Consider the following 21,955-nt stretch of genomic DNA (forward strand, 5'->3'; position numbering starts at 1 on the left):
GCCTTGTTCCTGCCTGGCTCTTTGCTTTCCCACGTTGGTAGCCTTAGGGGTTTGTGTTTCTCCCAAAGTAACTCCTGCCACCCTGCTTCCTTTGCATGTAGATATGGTAATAGGCCTCGGAGTGGGGCTCTGGAGGAGGATGGGAAGAAGAGAATGCTTCATGTTGTACCTGTTCTCACTGGGAAACCCCAAGAAAATGTCCACGACTACCTGAACAAATTTTGAGGGCCCTTAAGGAACAGGGAGAGAGGCCACTTTGAAGGGATGGATACCACCTACCCTAGATCAATCCAGGAAGAGAGATTTAAGATTAGAGGTAGATAAGCAATCTCGTGTTGGGAAATGGGTTATAAGTCTGGAGGTTCTTAGTCTAGAGTCTGTGGAGAGATTTCAGGGATTTTGTGAATTTGGAGGGGAAAAAAATTGCATCTTTATTTTCATTAATATTTGGTTTGCTTTATAATGTTATATACTTTATTCATTTGATGGCATTCTTTTGAGAAATGGTATATAGGCTTCACATAGGCTTTGTGGAGCCAAAGACGTCCACAACAATAAAAAAAGAATTAGGAACCTTGAAAAGCTGAGGTAGAAGGCATCATGAACACATGAAGAGGGAGGAGACAGGAGAAAACCTGGTTCGTCACTCCAGAGGGAGAGAAATGTGCCTTTCAAGGACCCCAGCAACATCAAAAACTATTGGGATTTGGGAATAAAGTTTTTTCCTCTCGAGTCCCTTCCCCCAGGCCAGCTGCGGAGGGGCTCCTGCCTCTCTTTATAAGGGTAACAACTCTTGCTTTCTTGAATGACAGCTGGGAAAGGGCCAGTCCTTATTCTCCAAGCCAAAATCAGACCCTGGTCTATCCTCCAAGCTGTTCCCTACAGATCCAGCCCTTGGGGGTCTGCATACCTTCATTTATAGGAACCAGCCTCAGAGCAGACATGCTGGGGGTGCTGCTGAAGTGTTATGTTAGGGGGCCTTTGAGCCCTTTGTGTGAGGTACAAGGAGAAAAAAGTGTTCAGGGTTGGACTGCGGGGCTAGGATCTCAGCAGCTGTCTTAAGTCACATCCTCAGCCAACCACGTGGTCTGGGCCACCTGAGCTACACCTGAATCTCCGGAGGCCCCTAAGAATGGGGAGCCCACTCTGGTGTGGAGGAGGAGGAAAGAGTGAGTCTGGGGTTGCAAAGTGTGATAGACTTTGGAGGGTTGGGGAGAAGCCATGGAGCCCACAAATAAGGCAGCACGATGCCTGGGCTTGTTCTTAAAAACTTCATGGGATCACAAATTCGCTGTGGTCAGGCTTCTGAGAGTATCAGGCCATACGACAGTTAATCAGAAATCATGGAAAGCATAAGCAGCATCTCATAAAAGGAGAAATGGGCCATATCCAGGTCATCGCCCCCTAAGGCCTAGGGCTCCCGTCTAGAGTCAAGAAGGCCCGTCTCCTCCTGAGACTAGCTCTTTCTCCCCAGCAGCTGCTGTCAGCCCGCAGGGGTCAAGAGTCCTAGATTTGAGAGCTTGAGTCTGGCAGTTAAAAAATATATATATCTCCAGATGTCCCCTTAAACCTTAGGGCCTTCCCTAAGGAGGAAAGACACATGTCAAGCCGTATCAGCCATACCCCACTGCACCCCAGCTTCCCCACTGAGCCAAGTACAACAGGGAATTAGGAAGAAAGAGACCTGATTTCCAGCCTACTTGCACTCCCAGAGCTGGGGGAAGGGGGAGTGGGGCAGCAAAAAACAGCCAGGCGCTTTGAGATTGGAAGAAAGAGCCCTGAAAATGTGTCCCAGAAAGAGAGGGGGGAAGTGGGCAGTTTGAAATTTCCCACTAGAGAAGGGGTCAGGTTTGCACAGTGACTTTTGCCACCAAGAAGACTGTCCTGCTCCACCAGAATGAGGTGAGTGCCAAAAGGTAGAAAGATGGTCCCTGGGGAACCAAGGGGAGGCGGGTGAGCAGCAAAGCTCTGGATCCCGAAGTCGAGCTTCCTGCCTGACCTCCCTGGGAAGAGTCCTTTCTGTCACCAGCCCTGACCCAGGTCAGAAAGGGTGAGTCTTCGGCTCCCAAATCATAGAGTGACAGCTAGAAAAGATCTTGGAGGTTATATCTGATTGACTCTTACAAGTAAGGAAACAAGCACAAAGAAAAGACATTATTTGCCCAAAGTCATGCAGCAAATTATTGGAACTTGTATCCAATTCTCCTGAAATCTTTGTTCTTTCCACTGTGCTATAATGCTTCCAAGGGTCCCATCAGAGACATGTGAGCACATAAGAAGGGGAAAATCCTTCATCCCCAGTTCCTTTCTTGTGATATTCTACCGGTGCATTTTCTATTCTGCACTAAAAAAGGCTGCAAAGTGTCTGTTGGGCCAAGCAAATCTCCATGAGATAAAACCAGGCTCCAGGTTTCTGAAGGGCTCGACTTCCCCTCGCCTCAACAGTCGTATTTCACTGTGTTATATAATGACTAATCTTGGCCCCAGACAAGGGATGGAGACCCACTTGTGTCATTCACGGGAGAGGTGAAGGACTAGTGTGAAAGGTTGCATTTGCTGTCACCGGGCGAATCAACAAGTGTTTACCAGGTGCTTACGGTGTGCCAGGGACTGGCACATCCAGAAATGGTGGGGATGTAGAAATAAAAGGCACCCACAAAACTTCCAAAGGAAAGGAAGTAGAGATCCCCCTGGAAAGTCACTGGGCAAATGCCCTAACTGCCCCTCCCTCCCTCCCCTACGGGATGCTTTGAATTAGGACACAGCCGAGGAAAAGGTAAGTGAACTTTTAATGTCTGGAGGAGTCAAGAGTCATAGGTCCCTGATTGAACCCAATTGTCTTTTCCATCCTAGAGTGTGGAGTAAGCAAGTCTTCCTGGCAAGGGCCCATGGGTTGGGCCCAGAGTTCTGCCACTTGAGTCACTGCCCCATCATCTCCAGGCTGAGGCTTGGTCTGATGATCTAACCTGGCCCTTTGTGGCACTGCCAAGTTCCTGTAGCTCCACCAGACCTGGAGGGCCATCAAGAGGCGGGGAAACCGCCGGAGAACAATGGCTTTTGTTCCCATTTCCCTCTCCTCCCACAACTAGCTGGACACTCCAGTGGGGAGGGTAAATTCAGTGTGTGGAATCTGTATGGAGGGAAAGTGAAAAAGGAGCAGTCTAAGGAGGAAATAGGACCAAAATATTCCTCCAATACATGAGCTGGCAACTAGGAAAATCAAATCAAGGCTGGTGCGGTAGCAAACACTTGTAGTCCCTACCGTTGGGGCTAGTGGATTGCTTGAGCACTGGAGTTCTGAGCTCCAGTGTAGTGGGTCGATGGGGTGTCCACACTAAATTACACATTAATGCGGCGAGCTCCGGGAAACGGGGTGTTCCCAGGCTGTCTAAGGAAGGTTGGGGGAATAGAACCAAGATGGGATTGAGCAGGTTGAGGCAATTCTACCAGTCGGAAAGGGGAAGCCAGTGGACAAGAGCTCCTGCACTTCCAGCCTGAGCAAGAGAGGGAGGCTCAGCCTTAAGAATAAAATAAAATAAATCGGTAAGTAGGGGCGGTTCAGTACGGGCCAAGTTTCTGTAGGCTCGACTTCTTCCCTTCCCCACAATAGTCCATCGGTATTTCACTGTATTATTATATAGTGACTAATCGTGGTCCCAGACAAGCGATGGAGACCCACACTTGCCTCATTTCACTAGAGGGGTGAAGGACTAGTGCACTGGCCCTGAAGTCAAAAGGACCCGAGTTCTAAATCTGGCCTCAGACACTTAACACTTCCTGGCTGTGTGACCTGGGCAAGTCACTTAATCCCAGTTGCCTCAGCCAAAAATAATAAATAATAAAAAAATATTTATTGAATATCTACTACATGCGGGCACGTGGGGGAGGAATATTAAAGGAATGATAATAATATACTATTGATGTTTCCAAAACCCTTTTTTTATCGCAACCCTTTGCAGTAAGTAACCTAAGTACTATTATTTCCACTTCATAGATCAGATAATTGAGGCCCAATGAGTCAAGTTGTCAAGAAGCATTTATTATATATTCATTTATTATTATTAAGCCAAGAATTATGCCTACTGTGTGCCAGACACTGAGCATTATGTCCTAGGAATCCAAAGAAAGGCAAATAAAACAAAAGCAGTCATTATCCCGAAGAAGCTCACGGCTAATGGGGGAGATGATAGGTAAATGGCTATATACAATGAAGAGTCATATAAAATAGACTGGGGATAATCTTGAAGGGAATTCCAGTCTGTGGCTCTGTGTAGAGCTCTGATGTGGTTACTTAGATTAGACTTCAGGCCTTCTCACTCAAGCCTGATTAGATGTCTTTTATCTCAAACTTGGCATTTCCCAACTTTATTCCCAGCTGTCCACACTCATTTCACATGCTTTCTCTCACTTGGCAACCTTTTGTAGTCTAGTTTTCAGCTAAAACTGCTCTGGATTAAAGCCAGTGGACTCCTGTAAGTTATTCTTCTTGACCTCAGCAGCATTTAGGTAATTAACCCATGCCCGTTTAATTCTGTTTTCCAAAATATTCCTTATTATTGTTCTATAAGAAACGACCAGCAGGATGATTTCAGAGACGCCTGATGCTGAGTGAAATGAGCAGAACCAGGAGATCATTATACACGGCAACAACAAGACTATACGATGATCAATTCTGATGGACGTGGCTCTCTTCAACAATGAGATGATTCAGAGCAGTTCTAACTGTTTGGTGATGAAGAGAGTCATCTACACCCAGAGAAAGGACTGTGGGAACAGAGTGTGGACCACAACAAAGCATTCTCACTCGTTTTATTGTTTTTGGCTTGCATTTTGTTTTCTTTCTCTCTTTTCTTCCTTTTTGATCTGATTTTTCTTGTGCAGCATGATGATTGTGGAAATATGTATAGAAGAATTATATATGCTTAACATAAATTGGATTACTTGCTGTCTGGTGGAGGAAATGGAGGGAAGGGAGGGAGAAAAAAATTGGAACACAAGATTTTGCAAGGGTAAATATTGAAATATTGAAAACATGTGTTTTTAAGTATTCCTGGGTTTTCCTGACTGCTTTTCTGGTCTTTTTCCTACTTGTCCAACCATTCTTTCTTAGTCATCTCTGCTGGATCACCCACCACCCAAGTTTGTATTTGTCCTTGACCCTCTTCTTTTCTGCTTCTGCACACTCTGTGATCTTATTGGTTTTCATGGGCTCCATTGTCATCTCCATGCAGAAGATTTCTAGATCTTTTACAGTCCAGCCCTAATTAGTCTCCTGAAATTCAGTCCCATGTGACTAATAGGCTGATGGACACTTTCACTTGGTCCCAAGAGACATCTCAAACTCAACATATCAAAAATGGAACTCATTACTTTCTTCCTAAATCTGCCATTTCTGCACTTCCTATTTTTATCGAGGAGACAGACCTCCAGGTTCACAGCCTAGAAATTATTCTTCACTTCCATTTTCACTTTTATATTCATTCATTTACTAAGGTTTTTTTTCTTTCAATTCTGCCTTTCTAGTGTCTGTTTGATCAATCCACAGTCATTTATTAAATGCCTGCTATTTAACAGTAGACCTTGGAGATACAAATTGCAAAGAATGAAACGATCCCCACTCAATAAGCTTATCTAGTCACTGGTTCTCAAGCCTTAATCACCTCTTCTCTGGACTATATTACATCAGCCTCCTTATTGAGATCCTGGCATCTGATCTCTCCCTCTTCCAATCCACCATTCCCACAGCTGACAAAATAATCTTCCTACTTCACTGATCATGTCACTGGAAAGTTTCAGGAACTTCCAATGACTCCCTAGTGTCTCCCAGATAAAATACAGACTTCCTAATTTGGCACTGAAAGCATTTCACAATCTGACTCCAGCCAACTTTTCTAGACGTTACATTTCCTGCACTCTATGGCCCAGTCAAGTTGGCCTATCAGCTGTTCTCTCATTTCAGCAATCCTAGCTCTATTTCTGGAATGCCCTCCTTACTTACTTTCCCTCTTACAATTCTGAGTTTCCTTTAAAGCCCAGCTCACATATTATCTCCTACAAGAAATCTTTCCTATCCCCCAAAATTGTTAAAGGGCTCTCGCCATCCTCAAATTATCTATTACATATGTCAATATACCTATAGATATACCGATATGTTGATATGCTTCGCTCCTTGATTAGAATATATTATTATACCCATTTTGTGGATGAGAAGCTGACAGTCATGAGCATAAGTGGAACTTGAGCTAAGTACTTTTGACTCTACTAAGACCAATGCTAGCTCTTTTTAAAATTAAATTTTAGTTTTGAAAACAACAAAAATCCATTTTTGCTCCCTCCCATATCCCTTGCTACAACTGAAAAAAAAAGAAAAAGACAAAGAAAACCCTTGTAACAAATATCTCTTGCAAAGCAAAACAAATTACTGTATTGGCCATGTCCAAAAAGTCTGTCTCAGTCAGCATCAAATGCAGATTGCAGACTCTGTCTCTGTCAGGAATGGGGTCTCATGTTTCATCATGTAGCCTTCTAGAATCATCATCATTGAAGACGAAGACAGAGAGTCCAACAAAAAAGATCACTGATGACTTTAGAGAAGGCAATTTCAGTTGAGTGACAAGGAACTTGGCAGAGAGATATCGGACAATGTCACGAGGGGATGGGAGAGCCCAGTGATGACTTCTAAGGATGGGGAGACGTGAGTGCATGTTGGCAGCAGAGACTGCTAGGTCAGAGAGAAATGATTGTTCAGGTAACTACTGGAAAGGAAAAGAAAGGATGAGATACAGAATGTATGTAAATGAGTCAGTGTTGGATTTCTTCATCAGAAGCTGGAGTAAGAGGGGAGAAATGGAAGAGGGGTGATGTCCCGCGATTATTCCATATAGAAAAGGGAAGAAGAAGCTCAAAGCAAAGGGCTTTTATTTTCTCAACAAAGCAAGAGGCCAAGTGTTCAGTTGTGAGTATTAGAAGGAAGAAAAGAGAAGGTATGGGATGGTTACTATAGGAGACAATCAGGGAGAAGTAGAATGTAGCCTTGCTGTAGCTGAGAATTGAGATCTAAAAAAGAAATGTGCAGAGGATCTGATCACCATGGTTACACGTGGCTTATCCATCTCTATTCTTGAGCATTTCAGGGGACAGGAAAATATTGGAAAGTTCCATTGTGACCTTGGCAAAATTCAAGGTCATCATTTTTGAAAACCGTGATTTGTTGTGAGAATCAAATGAGCTAACATGTGACACTAAAAGAATTACACTAATGTAAGGTTACTATTAGCAGATCTCCTATTCCTTCTGTTAAACTATCCCATGTACCTGCAAAGTTAGGTTTATTCTCTGTTCATTTATGTATGTTTTCCCCCAAATGTAAGCTCCTTGAGTACTGACTCACGGTTTTTTATTTGTATTCTCAGCACCTAGGACAGTGCCCAGTACATACTATGTGCCTGATAAATGTCCGTTTTATTTTATTTCCTTTTTTGTGCCCTATCCAGAGGTAAGATTCAGAAGTATCCACCCCAAAGAACCCTCAGTCAAGGATCAGAAGCAACTTGGAATCCATACAAATTTTATTAAAAGAGAACAAAATGATTGGGAGAAATGGGTGAGGAGATAGGTTGGTGATAGTATCTATCCCTAGCCTGGGGAAATACATCAGAGAAGTTGTCACTGGAAATGGCCCAGCCAAGAATCAGACCAGGCCGGTTATGTATTCTAGGTCACAGAAGGCATTGAGAGGATGGAGGATGGAGGGATGGGGGATGGGAAGGTGTTTGGTTTTAGATAAGGATGCCTTTCCAGGGGCTGATGGTGGAGGAATCATTCTCTGTGTTTCTCATCTTTTCAGTTGCTTTTACCCTGAATCTCTGACCTCTGGCTCCTTGGGATAGGAATCAGGGAGAGGAGCTAATACTCAGATGGCTGCAGATGCTACTTCTTAGGAAATGCTCTGGTATTGTGTGAGTCTGGAGTAAGTTGGGGAACAAACCCCAGGCTTGTTTCTAGGTTCCTTCCTATCCTCCTATCCCCACCCTCCCAGAAATTCCCTGGAGTCTCCATGAGTTCCAGACCCAAATGGCTGGGGACTTGAGAGTCAGCTTCTTCCACTGTGCATTCTCTCTTACCGAGAGCCAGGCCTGAAGCACCGGAGCCTTCCTCCCACACAGCCTAGTGCAACGGGCTTCAGGAATGGTAACATCCTCCATTGCGGCAGCTCTTGCCCTTTCCTGGGGTAGCAAGGTTCTGTGCTCCTTGTGAGAGTCATTCAGTTTCTTATCCCCCTCCAGGATTAAGGGCAGGTCTCACCTGGGGCCCCACCTGGAAGGGCTTTGGGTAATATGAGGAAGTGATACAGAAAACAGGAGGTTCACGACAGGGATGACCTAGGCTAAGGAGCTTTTTCAACCCTTGCAAGCTCCATTGAGAGGAGGAATGGGTCGGGGTGCTGACAGTGGCCAGCTGGATAGGGGTGCAGGTTTCCTGGGAGAAGGGAGGGGTCACAGCTTCCCCTCTGAGGTCAAGACCTGAAGATCAGTGGGGGAGTCTACACACAGCACAGTGTGCGAGACGGCAAGCTTATCCACCAGGGAGGCCACGGCCTGGCCCACCTCCAGGTGGCTGACATAGCCAGGAGCCAGCGCTTCGGGGCGTGCAACCCCCATATTGATCTTCACCTGGAGGGTGGGCAGAAAGAGACATCGTCGGCCGCTCTCTTCCCCATTTAGGACAGAGGTCGATGGAAGATGGGGGGTTGGCCCATTTAAGGTTCAACTCAAGTATATCCTCCTATAAGAAGCTCCTCTCCAGGCAGCCTCCTCCATCCCTATTCTCTTTCGACTTTTCTGCATCTATATCTATATCTATATAGATATAGATATAGATTCACAATACACACACACACACACACACACACACACACACACACACACACAGCCTTCTTCCCTTCCATAGAAAGGGACAGCTTTGTAGGTTCCTGGCATCTGTCACTAAGCTTTTATTAACTACTTAGTGGTTTAAACTCACATGGGAAAGAACCGTCCTCTCTGAATATCTGCAGGAACTTCTGGCCAGGTCTTCCTACCTTGATTCTTGCCCTTCCAACCTTCCCTTCAAACCGACTGTCAGACTGACTTTTCTTGTGTATGCAATGGGTCACGTATGTTTTAAAAGATCTTATCGCCTTCTGAATAAAGATCAAAATGTTTTTGCCTGATCTTACAAGCCTCTGCAATTCCAGGCTTATTCAATATTATTTCTTTATGTGTCTGCTCCATACAGACTAGACAACATATCAATATATTCTGTCAGTTAACAAGCAACTATTAAATATCTACTCTGGACAGGCCCTGCGTTCCATGCTATCCTCTATGTTTACACCTTCCCTTCTTCAAATGCTAAATGGAGATGTAGGTCACTTAATCCTGCTTGCCTCAGTTTCCTCATCAGGAAAATGAGTCGGAGAAGGGAATGGCAAACCACGCCAGTATCTCTGCCAAGAAAACCCCAAATGGGATTAGAGAGTCTGACATGACTACAGTGACTAAACATTAATACACTAGAATAAAGCCATCGAGCCATTCGCCCCAAGGTAGGAAATGTGGAGAGCACAGGCAATAATATTGTCATATCATCTGTACTTCCTGGTGTTCTTGGATGAATTCTTACACACACACACACACACACACACACACACACACGGCCTCCATAACACATGTACTGCTGATTGCCCCAGGCACAAAAATCACTCATAGCTCTGCAAATTCATCCTGATTTTACAAAATCCAACCCAAATGCCACTTTCTCTATGAAGTATTCCCTGATCCCTCAGTCAGGAAAGACCCTTTCCTCCTTACATCTTACATAACAGCTCACAGATATTGTTTGTATTACAGCCAGCTGCATCCCTCTTCTAGACCCCAAAATCAGGGGAGCAGGGGCTGTGTCTTACCTAAAATCTTGCTGTCTCTTCCAGAGCTAGCCCAGGGGGGCTGACATGAATACTGATATTTTTTGGTTAGTCAGACTTGTAGTGTTCCTCCTCCCTGCCCTCTACCTCAGATGCCTGAGACACACCCTCATCCATAGACATTTCCCCTAAGGCTCCTTACCTCATTCAGCTTACAGGGTACATCAGGGTATTCCTCACGCACCACCTTGCTGAAGGATAGAGCCCCTGAGGCCCCCAGGGTCAGGAAGCCTGTGCCCGGCCTGAGCAAATGATCTCCTGCCCCACCTAGAAGACAGTAGAAAGGTGGGATAGAAACTGGGCAAATGTTCTCCTGTCCCCCTAGAAGAGAGTGGAAGGGTGGGATAGGAGCTGGGCAAATGATCTCCTGTCCCCCTAGAAGAGAATGGAAGGATGGGATAGGAGCTGGGCAAATGTTCTCCTGTCCCCCCCCAAAGAGAGTGGAAGGGTGGGATAGAAGCTGGGCAAATGTTCTCCTGTCCCCCTAGAAGAGAATGGAAGGATGGGATAGAAGCTGGGCAAATGTTCTCCTGTCCCCCCCCAAAGAGAGTGGAAGGGTGGGATAGGAGCTGTGCAAATGTTCTCCTGTCCCCCCCCCAAAGAGAGTGGAAGGGTGGGATAGGAGCTGGGCAAATGTTCTCCTGTCCCCTCCCAAAGAGAGTGGAAGGGTGGGATAGGAGCTGTGCAAATGTTCTCCTGTCCCCCCCCCCAAAGAGAGTGGAAGGGTGGGATAGGAGCTGGGCAAATGTTCTCCTGTCCCCCCCCAAAGAGAGTGGAAGGGTGGGATAGGAGCTGTGCAAATGTTCTCCTGTCCCCCCCCCCCAAAGAGAGTGGAAAGGTGGGATAGGAGCTGGGCATCCAGCTGTGAGGTGAGACAGAAGGGGATTACTCTGCCAGGGCTCCCCCAACCCCCAGGGGATCCCAGAATAGCACCGACCTGTTGGTGCTTATTGCTCAGTCCCAGGGTCAGAGCCTCACCTGTGATAAAGGTGTATGAGCCCCTCGGGTTCTCCCAGACCAGGGGAAAGAAGGCTTTCCAGGCAGTGAAGGTACTCAGGAGCAAGGTCTCCAGGACCTAAGCAGGAGGGAGCTTTTTCTTAGCTACAGTTCTCCTTGCCTTTCCCTCTCGCCCTCCCCCACTGCTATCCTCTTCCCTTCTTCCTCCCTCGCCCCACAGCCCCTCCGTACCCACTGTAGCTCCTTCAGGCTCTGAGTGTGGGGCGCTCCCCCTTGCCACCAGCTGAAACCCAAAGAGGAGACCACATCAGTGACCTTCCTGCCTCCTTCCAGCAGAGACACCTTTGCTGCTTCTGCTCCATCCTCAGTGCCTGTGGAAGGAAAGGGAGCCAAGGGGGTGGGTAAAAGACTGAAGCTCCCCCTTCCCTCTGTTCTGTCTTGGAGAAAGCTACTGAAAAGTTCTCTGAAGACAGCCACATTTCTCTAGGAGTGAGAGTGTCAGGGTACCTAAGGAAAGGAGTATTTGTCATTCCTGGATCATCCTAGCCCCAGATGGCTCTTAGGAGCTGCCCGAAATCAGGGAGCCCCAGAACAGCCTCTTGCTGTGACATAGTGTTTAACCTCTGCAGTCAGAGGACCAGGATTCAAATCCCATTTCCAACACTTACTATCCTTGCGATTTGGGCCAAATGTTTAAACTCTACGGGCTTCGATTTCTGCAATCTACAAATGGAAAGAGTTCTGGACCTCTCCTCAGGGGTCTGGCCACTGGATATGATTCCCTTCTGGGTACTTTATACTCTTTACAAACTGAATGACTTTTCTCTTTCTGTCAGCCAACAGGTATTTATTAAACACTTACTGTTTGCTGGGCACTTCCCAACTTCAAATGCTATAAATGTAGCTGTAACTAAGATGGGATCATCAGGACTTTGTCCCAAAGGTAGACAATGTAGAAAACACAGAGGATAATATCATCAGTACTTCCTAGTGTCTCAGAGTATATCTATCCCCTTCTTTAGTGACTGCTCATGGCCATGCAGGTAATGTCAGAAATGGAAAATGAACTCAAGTCTTCTGATACCAAATCCAACACTCTTTCCACTGCTCTGCCTCCAGAGCAGAAGTTCTTAATTTTCAGTCTGTGAACTTTAAAAAAATTTTTAAATAATATTTTATTCTTCCCCAATTAAATATTAAAACAATCTTCCTTTTTTCACATTTAAATTTTACTTTTTTTTTTAGGTTTCAGTTTCAATTTCTATCCCTCCAACAGTTTGGCAGAAAAAAAATGACAAATGTATTTTAATAGAATTTGTTTCCTTTATAAAACTGTGTGTTTTAATTTGTGCATTTAAAAACATTATTTTGAGGAAGGGTCCAGGCTTTACCAGCCTGATTAAAAAATCCAGCAAAAGTTAAAAGCCCTGCTTTAGGGTACTATTTCATGTCTTCTTTTCAGTATTAATGTATGAATCTCTGATTGAAGTTGCTGGATTTAATTCAGGGAGTTCAGGGACAAGTTCTCACCTTTCTTTCCCCTCAGCCTTCAGCTTTGGTTCCTGCCGGCTCCTCCCTGTTCATTTTTCCCCAGAACACATGAAGAGTTCACATTTGCCTCTTGATGCAAGACCAAGACCCAGCCCCACTGCCAGGGGCACTCCCAGAACCCCTGTCGCACCCCACCCTAGAGCGGAGCTGGTGACTCACCAACATCCCCGACCACAGTGAACAGGCGATTGTGGGCTTCTGCTGGTAGGAAGTTCCGAAGCTTCTCCAGGCGTGTAGCATCCCGGGAAATGACAGCCACTTGGAACCCTATGGAGGTGGAGGAAGGTCAGGAGGTAGAAATAGGAATCTACAGGATGGGATCCCAATGGCTAAAAGTGTGGCCAGGAGAATCTCTGTCAAAGCTGGTCCTGTACACGGAAGCAAATGAGTCCCAGAAATTTAGAATAAGGAGCCCCAGAAACCATCTAACCCAAGTAACAGGAGAAAGTAGAATTAGAGGAGATCAGAGTTCAAATCTCAACTGTCACTTCCTTTAATTTTAGACAAGGCTTCCCCTACTTGGGCTTTGATTTTCTCATCTCTAAAATGAGAGAGCTAATAGATGAAGATAATGGAATAATATTATTGTTCTATAAAAATTGATGAACAAGCTGATTTTAGAAAGGCCTGGAAAGATTTACACAAAGTGACACTGAGTGAAACAAGCAGAACCAGGAACACATTGTACACAATGATAGCAATTTTATGCAATGATCAACTATGAAAGACTTGCGTTCTTTTCAGTGGTTCAGTGATCCAAAGCAATCCCAATAGACTTAGGACAGAAAATGCCATCTGCAGCCAGAAAAAGAACTATGGAGATTGAATATAAATCAATACATTTCACTTCTTTTTTTCTGTTTTTTTCCCCCTCTCCCATGGTTTTTCCTTTTTGCTTTGATTTTTCTCTCCCACCGTGATTCATAAAGCAATGTGTATTAAAAACAAATAAATTTTTAAAAAATTTAAAACAAATAAAACCAGAGAGCTGGAAGACATAAAAGTCAGAGGAGACCAGGGTTCAAATATCAGCTCTACTAGTTCCTTCAATTTCCTCATTTCTAACAGGAGAGAGCTAGAAGATTCAGAGTTGCTTCATCTTTTTTTGTTCCATGGACCCTTTTGGGGCTTAGGAAGCCCATGGAATTCGCAAAATGATAAATATTTTAAAATTCATAATTGTTAAATTGCTGGATTTCACTTAAATATTAGTGAAAATGAAGACTTTTTTTTTTCACCCAAGTTCATGGACCCCTTGAAATGTATGCATGGATTCCAGTTAAGAATCCCTGAATTGGATTCTTTCTATTTGAATTTTCTAGGACTATAACCATTACATTTTATGGACTAACTGATGTCCAGATTTAAATAATCTGACCCAGGGTGATCCAGAGAAGGAGTGTGGGAGATGGGGATTGGAAGGATTGGAACCCTAGGTCCAGTTCTTTCGGTCCTGGGATCTACAATCGGGATGTTCTCCCACTAGGCTCCTGGCCAATTCTCATCCCAGCTCTGCACATCCTTCTCCCCCCAAGTGAAGTGCACTGGAAAAAAAGAAAGGGCTTAAAAAAAAAAAAAAAAAAAGCAGCACTTAATCAGACTCATTGTCCAGCCGCCTCTACGGATTCCCGGGGCTCGAGTGGAATGAAAAATATGGTTTAGCTCCTTCCCAGGTGGCTGGGAGAGTATCCTTCCAGGATCTTGGGGAGCGAGACTGGACTTACATCCCCAAGGTAAAACACCGGCAAGGTGGAGTGGAAAGCACATTGGATTTGCATTTATAGTCAAAGGACCTCGGTTCAGAGCTCGACTTTGTTACTTCCTACTCGTGTGACCTCTTTGGGTCTCAGTGTCCCCTTTTGTAAAATGGCAACTTGGACTCAAGTTCCTTCTAGTTCTAAATCCTAGGACCAGACTTCCTCAATCTGGGATTTCCTAACACTCCCACCCTGTATCTAGCCTGTGGCTTCGAGCTCCCACCCACCTGGGGGCCATGGTCCCACCCATCCCACTCCCCCCGAAGTCTCTCACCCTTCTCCAGGAGCGACTTCACAATCCCAGAGCCCACGGTCCCAGCTCCTCCCAGCACGAGGACCAGGCGCTCAGAAGGGGACATGCTGCCCGGAGGATGCCCCGCAGACCAAGCGAAGGCTGGACCCCGAGCGAATATTAAGTGGAGGAGGTTCCTTGGCGTCTCGCCCTCGGAGGCCGTCGCTGGCCAATCCCTCAGCACTCTGGAGGGATTGGCTCCGCCCCCTGGGCTGCCAGCCAAGCCCCGAATCTCGCCAGCCAATTTCCTAGATCTATTATGCAGTCGGTCCGGGACAAGGAACGAACTGCAAAGGAGTTTGCAAATTATAGGCTCTAACTCTCAGCTTACGGAGAGGGCAAGAAAATTGTTCCAATCCACCCCACAACAATTATTTCCCTCTCCAACAACAGCCGGCATCTATGTAATGCTTGGAAAAGCTTTGCAAAGCACTTTCTGTGATATTTCATTTGATTCTCACAACCACCTTGGAGGTATTTTTATTGTCTCCATTTTACAAATGAAGAAACTGAGGTTTAAAGGGACCGAATTTCAGGCCAGTTCCAATGGTCTTGTGAAGAAAGCCATCTGCACCCAGAGAAAGGATTTGGGCGCTGGGTGTGGATCACAACACAGCATTTTCACTCTTTTTATTATTGTTTGCTTGTATTTTGTTTTCTTTCTCATTTTTTTCCCTTTTTGATCTGATTTTTCTTGTGCAACATGATATTTGGGGAAATATGTATAGAAGAATTGCATATGTTTAACATAGATTACTTGCCATTTAGGGGAGGGGATGAGGGAAAGGAGGGAAAAATTTTGTTAGGGTGAATGTTGAAAATTATCCATGAATATATTTTGAAAATAAACTTTAAAAAAATAAGGGGGACCGAATTTGAACTCTTGCTGGCTTTCAGGTCTTTTCCATGCACTGAGCTACCTACTTGTCTCACCAAACTTCTTCAACAAGTGGTCATCCATTAAATAATAGTTCTCGTCCAACCATCTTCAACTCCTTGTTTTCTTGGCAAAAATACTGGAGCGATTTGCCATTTTCTTGTCCAGCCCATTTGACAGATAAGAAAACTGAGGCAAACAGGGTTAAGTGACTGGCCCAGGATCAAAAAGCTTCTGTCTGAGACTGGATTTGAATTACTGACGAGCACTCTGCCCAGTGAGTCATCTAGTTGCTAATAATAATAATAGCAGTAGATACTGTGCTAAACACTTTACAAACATTCTCTCATTTGATCCTCACATCAACCCTGGAAGGTAGGTACTCTTATTATCATGCCTGCTTTACCTTTGAGGAAACTGAGGCAGAAAGGGATTAAATGACTTGCTCAGAGCCCCCCACTTCAGACACCCAAGGCAGACTCTGAATTCAGGTCTTGCTGCCTTTGGGTAGCTCGGTGGGAAAGGGATAGAATTCGGGGCCTGGATCTGGCCTTTGGCTCTATCCACTGACCAACTTAGCTGCCTTTGTATCTTTGGGAATGAGGGGATTCACTCCACATTTGGAGGGCTCTTTCTGCCCACTAAGCCTAAAAATAACCTTTCTACAGTTTCTGCCCTGGATTTTGCTCTGCGGTGGGGTCTGGCATCAAACCCTATTGTTTTACCTCCAAACTCCAGGGCTTTCTGTGTCCCAGTGGCTTTCTTTTTTTCCCAGAGCGCACTGTAGAACAGCATCATAAAGGTGAGGTTCCTACCGGCCCCTACCACCTCCAAGCCCTGCTTAAATCTCCTTGCTCCACGGAGCCTTGGCAGTGCCCTCTGCGAGCCTGTTGGGGATCCTGGGAAAAGGCAGACTTGGGTTTGGATGCCCTGATTTGTGATATGACCTTGGGCAGATACCTCCCTCAGTCTGCGCCTTTCGGTCTCCTACGGTTCTGACCTTGGATGGTTCTGGGCCGCTGGCAGGATGGGCGGGTCCGAGAGCCGCTTTCGCCCCCCGGGGAAGCTCCGGCCTCCAGTGGCCCGGTATTGCCACCTAGCGTTCCAGGGAGGTTGAGTGCGTGCGGGGGCATCGCGGGAAGGGGGCAGTGAGATGGGGGAGAGGGGCGGCTCCCGGCTCCATCGCTGCCACAGGGAAACCGATTTCGGGTCGTTAGAACTAGGAAGAATCCGGGGTGTTCTCCACGCCCTGGCCCACGGAAGGGCTCACGGCAAAGCCGGGCAAGGCTGGGACGAGAGCCCAGATTTCAGGTCTCAGTGTCAGTCATCTGTGCCGCGGGCGCCCTGGTGGAGGAAACTTCGCTTCCCAAAGAGCCAGGCGCCTTGGGCAGAGCGCGCGATTCTCCCGGCGCTCTCGGGCCGCTGCGGGGCCAGGCGAGTGACCCCTCCCCCCTACCTGAGTTAGGGACCACAGCACTTCCAAGTCCTGACTCACGAGCCCAGCAGCGCCGTGAGCCTGCGAGCGGGAGGGCAGGACCCTCACACCACAGAGGAGGAAACAGGACTTGGGGGCTGTCACACCGCTAGCCTGACTTTCGGACCCCAAATCTGGAGGTTGCTGACTCCTGAGGAGGTGACGAATTTAAGCGTCCCCCCACTGTCTCTTTCGCTTCCTGTTCCCAGGTGGGGACCCCCTCCCCTTTTCACCAGCGCCCTCCGCCCATCACCCTTCCATTCTCTGTAGAAACCCCTTCTCTGTAGTCTTCGGTCCGGCAAGGACAGAGTTAAACTTCAAAATTGGGCGGGGAAGGGGGGGCGGAACCCCCAAACCCCGCCCCATATGCGTCAGCCCTCGTGTCTGACCAATGGGGGGGCGAGACCCCCGTGAAGCCGGAAGGGCCCTGTTGGTCCATTGGGCTCCGGGTTGTGCGGCGGGCGCTGGAGGAGACTCCTGGAACCTGGACAGGTAAAGACGCCTCCCCGGCTTCCCGCCTCCCCTTCCCTTCCCCATCCTCACCCCGAGACTGCCATCTGGGGGCGGGTGTGGGGGCGGCCTGAGCCCGGTTCTCCGGGGGAGCGCTTCTCTGATTTGGCTCGGCCGTCTGGGGGTGAGGGGGGCGCTGCGCTGGGGAGGGGGTCCTGGAGGAGGCGGGGGAGGGGACTTCGCACCTAACCCCCCCACCTCCCCCACCCCCAGGATGGGCGCCAGCTCCCTGTCGGAGGATTACCGTCTGTGCTTGGAGCGGGAGCGGCGGAGGGGCGGCTCGGGCGTCTGTGCAGACCCCACTCTGCGGGCCGTGCTCTGGCAGATCCTCGTGGAGGACTTCGACCTCCACGGGCTGCTCCAGGACGACGCCCTGGCCCTCTTCACCGATGGGCTGTGGGGCCGAGGGGACCTGGCCCCCGCCCTGCGCAACCTGGCCCGGGCGTTCGAGCTTCTGGAGCTAGCCGCTGTCCACCTCTACCTCTTTCCCTGGAGGAAGGAGTTCACCACCATCAAGGTAGAAGCGGCCCGGGATGTCCCCAGCTCTGCTTGGCCGAAGGGCCAGGATCTGCCGGGAGCTCCGCGGCTGGGCCCGAGCGGTGTGCCGGCCAGGGGATGGGGGCGGGGAGTGGGGAGAAGGACGACAGGCGGGGGGGGGGGGGGCGGAGGAGAAAGGGGAGGGGGCCCTGCTTGCCCTTTCTGGGGCCAGTGGTGGTCCAAGCTTCGGAACTTCTCCGCCTGGCCGCCGGAGCCCAGGAAGGGGCCCGCGCTTCCAAGCCACCTTTGCCCCGGGGACCCTCTCGGTCACCGGCAGCCTTGTTAGAGCGGGGCTAAGTAGGTACGGAGGGGAGCGCAAAGTGGGCAGGATTTGGCGTCAGGTTCACGTCCCTTTCCGTGCCTCGGTTTCCCCGTGTTGGACCCGAATGATTCCTCAATCCTGCGAGCAGATGGGTGACACCCTGAAGTCACGAAGCACGAGGGCAGACCGCGGGGTGGGCCGGTTCCTGAGCAGGTGGAGAGCCTGCACCTGCCCTCGTCTCACCCTCCTGCCTCCTGTGTATTCCGTGCCCAGAAGCGATAGGGAGCAGGGAACTGTCATGTCAATCAGAGTGCCAGCTAGAACAGCTGGAAAAAGATCGCCCCAGCAACTTTGTGAATGTTGGGGAGGGAGCCGAGTGATGTCATCTTGGGCAGCGTGGGAGAGTAACACCTCCACTCCGTTACTGTGGCAACCCCAGCCTCCCCAGGAACCCGGGCACAACTTCGGAAACCAGGTTACTCGGCAGCGCCACCTGCTGGCCCACTGAGCCTAGAGAGGGGCGCTTCAGCTTTTCGTGGGCCATGGACCCCTTTGCAGCGTGGTGGAGCCTGGGGACCCCCTTCAGAGCAATCTTTAAAAAAAAAAATTTCCACATTTCCTAGCTGTGTGACTCTGGGCAAGTCACTTAACTCCTTTGCTCCAGAAAAAAAAATTCCAGAGCAATCTTTTTAAATAATGGGAGGAAAAGCTCTTTAAATTAGGTTAGTGAAAATAAAAATTAATTTTTTGGTACATCCAAGATCATGGATCCAATGAATTCTACTTAAGAACCCCTTAATTAAGATTCCAGATTTAGAACCTCTGACCTATAGAAGTCAGTCGGAGGACTTGGAGTCTGAGATCGGGGTTTGAATAATACTGTAATCCCAGGGAAGGCAGCCTGACTCTGATTCCCCATCTGTAAATGAAAGTAATACTTGACTCCCAACTTCACAGCGGTCCTGAGAGGAAATCCTTTGGAACCCGATAGAAATCCCAGTTATTAACAGAGAGGGAGAAAGGGCGACAGACTGAGCACCCCTAAGTCAGTAACGTGGTTCTTTTTGGTTACAGACATTTTCGGGGGGCTATGTCCACTTCCTGAAGGGCGTGCTCTCGGAGGACCTCATCACCAAGTGCTTCCAGAAGATGGGCTACACGAGGAGGGACGAACACCACCTGGTCGTGGCCACGCCACCGCCGGGCTATGAGCTCGTTCAGGTGGCTCTCGGCTGCTTCGCTCTACGGTTGGAGTGCGAGATTCTCGGGGAGATCCTGACCAAGCTGGGGACCAGCCTCCTGTCTGCCGAGGAGCTGATCGAGGAGCGAAGGGCCAGTGGGGACGTGGACACATGCGTGGACCGGCTGAGGCGGCGGCTGGCTGGAACCGGAGAGCCGCCCACGAGGCCTTTGGTCAGTTACCCCGCCGGCATCGATCTGTACAGTGACATGCTGGAAGAAGGGCCCGAGGATGGGTCTTTGTATGGTGAGCCCCTCACTGGGCCAGAGTCGCCCTCCCCAGAGTTAGCCTATCAACCCCCGGTCTGGGAACAGAGTGCCAAACTGTGGGGCACCGGCCAGATGGCCTCCAGCGCCCGGGAGCTTCGGGACAACGGGAGCAGCTGGGAGTCTCCGAGCGTGGAGGAGCCAGTGGAGGAGAGCCTGTCCTATGAGGCTTTTGAAGAACCCACGGAAGAGAGAACCACCTTCTCCTTCATCGCCCTGCGGAGAGAGCTGACCACAGAAGTTCCCGGGGGCAAGAGCCCCAGCCGCTCCCCTCGGCACGTCAGGGCCGCCGGGCATCTTGAGGCCGCCGAAGGGGCCCCCGCTTCTCCCTCTGCCGCGGGTGGGGAGCCCCAGCGCTACCAGCTTCACGGTTGCCTGCCAGTGGGCACTCTGCCCGCTTACTGCTGTGATACGTGCTGCCAGCTCCACGCCAGCCACTGCCAGGCCCTGTATAACTGCCGCCTGGATCACACACTGCACGAGCTGCTGAGCGAGAAGCAGCGCCGTCTCTGGCTGCAGAGGACCCAGCTGGACTCCCTGCTCTATGAGAGTCCCCCTAGAGCCAGGCCCTAGGTTGAGGTGGGCCAAAAGTGAACTCCCCCAATTACATGGCTGTCCCCCCTTTCTCCAGAGACCGGCTTCTCTCCTGGTTGGAGGGGACAGGAGCCCTCAGAGGAGGGTCTGTAATCTTGGTCCCCTGACCTACCCCCTCAGCCCCTCCTCTAAATCAGTGGCCAGAGGCAGCGTTACCTGGGGGCTGGAGTTTGGGAGATCTAGTTCCCTTTGCCCCCAACTAATTGTGTGAGCTTTGTTAAGTCACTCACTGTCCCCATTTGTCACTGAGGAAGCAAGTCCTGGGAGATTAACAACCTCATGATGTAGTGGAAAACATTTTGAAAAAGCTTCAAGTGTCACAACAGTGTCAGCTGGAATTTCTCTGTGAGGGAACTCCTGTCTTGAAAATGGAAGGTAAAGTAAGTGAGGCGATGAGAAAGCCAGTTGGGCTATAAAAGCAGCTCCCCCGCCCACCACCACCTAGTGCGAGCCCTTCTGCCAGCGAGGGCCCCAGAGTGGCAGTGTGGGCATTCCATGAGCAGGGGCCGGCCTGCCCCTTTGCACCACCCACATCCCTGACCCCCAGACCCTTCTGTCCAGCAGGGCTGTGTTCAGGGAGGAAGGGCCTGGGTGTAGTGGGGCCTGTCCTGTATGGGTGGCTGTCTGTATTAAAGTGTGTGAGGTGATTCGGTGTTCATCGAGGACCTTGCTGTTCTTGGTTAGTTCTTCAGCCGGACTGTTCCAGAGCTGGCTGCCCAGGGACTTCCAACACTGCATCATCTCCCCTCTCCCCCTTGAAACATGCCGTGTGAAACACCCAGAACGACCAGCCCACCTGGGTCTTCCCCTAAGCTGGCTCAACACATTTGATCCACCCTTTTTTCTAAACTTCCCTTTCTAGACCCTTGGCTCCTCTTAGGTTTGGCCGACTTGGAGAGAACTGTGGGTGGACGATCTTTGTCCTCTCCCTCTCATTTCCCCCTTGGGACCAGAAGCCTAAAGTATGAGTAACCAGAAGTTTCCCTCTTTGCTGGATGTGAAGATACGGTGCACCGGGTAAACAGAAGGTGTTCCGGAGGGCCTGGCCGCTTAACCGGAGCCTTCCCGAGGCGGGGAGAACAGGGCTCATCTACCGAGAGACTCAGCTGGCCAGACCAGGCTACCACGGCCACCAGCAGTCTGCTCGCAATAGCTTCTTCCTGGCCACTGACCCCGAACCCAGTTTTCCCATTACATCGATTGAGTAAATGTTTTTCTTGGTTTCTTCCAGTGAATTTGGCCTGCAACCAGACACTGTGTTTAAAAAAAAAAAATCCTGTTTTATTGATAAATTTGCATTAAAAGCAGGGTGTGGGAGGTAAGAAAATGGGGAATTTTACAGGTAAGAGTCAGCAAAGAGGGGACGTTACCAAGAAAGTTTACAGGGTTGGTTGCTGAGAAAAGATCCAAATTTAGAAACTGTCTCTTCCCAAGTGGCCATGGAGAAATGTATTTGCAAAAACACCTCCGCGGTTAAGGCCAGCCTCCCACTACACCAAGGAAAAAGTCATCTGTGAAGGAGATTTGGGGGCTGGGTGCTCCATCCTCACAAAGGTGCTTTTTAAAATACTTGAGTGAATGCCTTCACTTACTATCAATAGCCTTTTCTGAGAAAAGGCTGGGAACTGCTGGATCCTGGGGCAGAGGTGGGAGGGAGAGCAAAGAACACTTATT

The 21,955-nt window shown here is 48.8% G+C and overlaps 2 protein-coding genes across 2 annotated transcripts; one reads left to right on the forward strand and one right to left on the reverse strand.

The window, feature by feature from the left end:
- Window positions 1-7,550: 7,550 nt before the first annotated feature.
- Window positions 7,551-16,240, reverse strand: LOC127547769 (uncharacterized). Its single transcript, XM_051974755.1, has 6 exons — window positions 14,504-16,240; window positions 12,632-12,739; window positions 11,153-11,292; window positions 10,943-11,039; window positions 10,107-10,231; window positions 7,551-8,672 (listed from the first exon to the last, which is right to left on the reverse strand). Exons 1-6 carry the CDS (start codon window positions 14,586-14,588, stop codon window positions 8,496-8,498), a joined length of 732 nt encoding a protein of 243 aa, XP_051830715.1. The 5' UTR covers window positions 14,589-16,240; the 3' UTR covers window positions 7,551-8,495.
- Window positions 16,241-17,171: 931 nt separating this feature from the next.
- SPATA2L (spermatogenesis associated 2 like) lies at window positions 17,172-20,928 on the forward strand. The gene is made up of 3 exons (XM_051974750.1): window positions 17,172-17,364; window positions 17,596-17,899; window positions 19,256-20,928. Exons 1-3 carry the CDS (start codon window positions 17,264-17,266, stop codon window positions 20,258-20,260), a joined length of 1,410 nt encoding a protein of 469 aa, XP_051830710.1. The 5' UTR covers window positions 17,172-17,263; the 3' UTR covers window positions 20,261-20,928.
- Window positions 20,929-21,955: the final 1,027 nt, after the last annotated feature.

This window comes from Antechinus flavipes, chromosome 2 (genome assembly GCF_016432865.1).
Source record: "Antechinus flavipes isolate AdamAnt ecotype Samford, QLD, Australia chromosome 2, AdamAnt_v2, whole genome shotgun sequence".
NCBI lineage: Eukaryota > Metazoa > Chordata > Mammalia > Dasyuromorphia > Dasyuridae > Antechinus > Antechinus flavipes.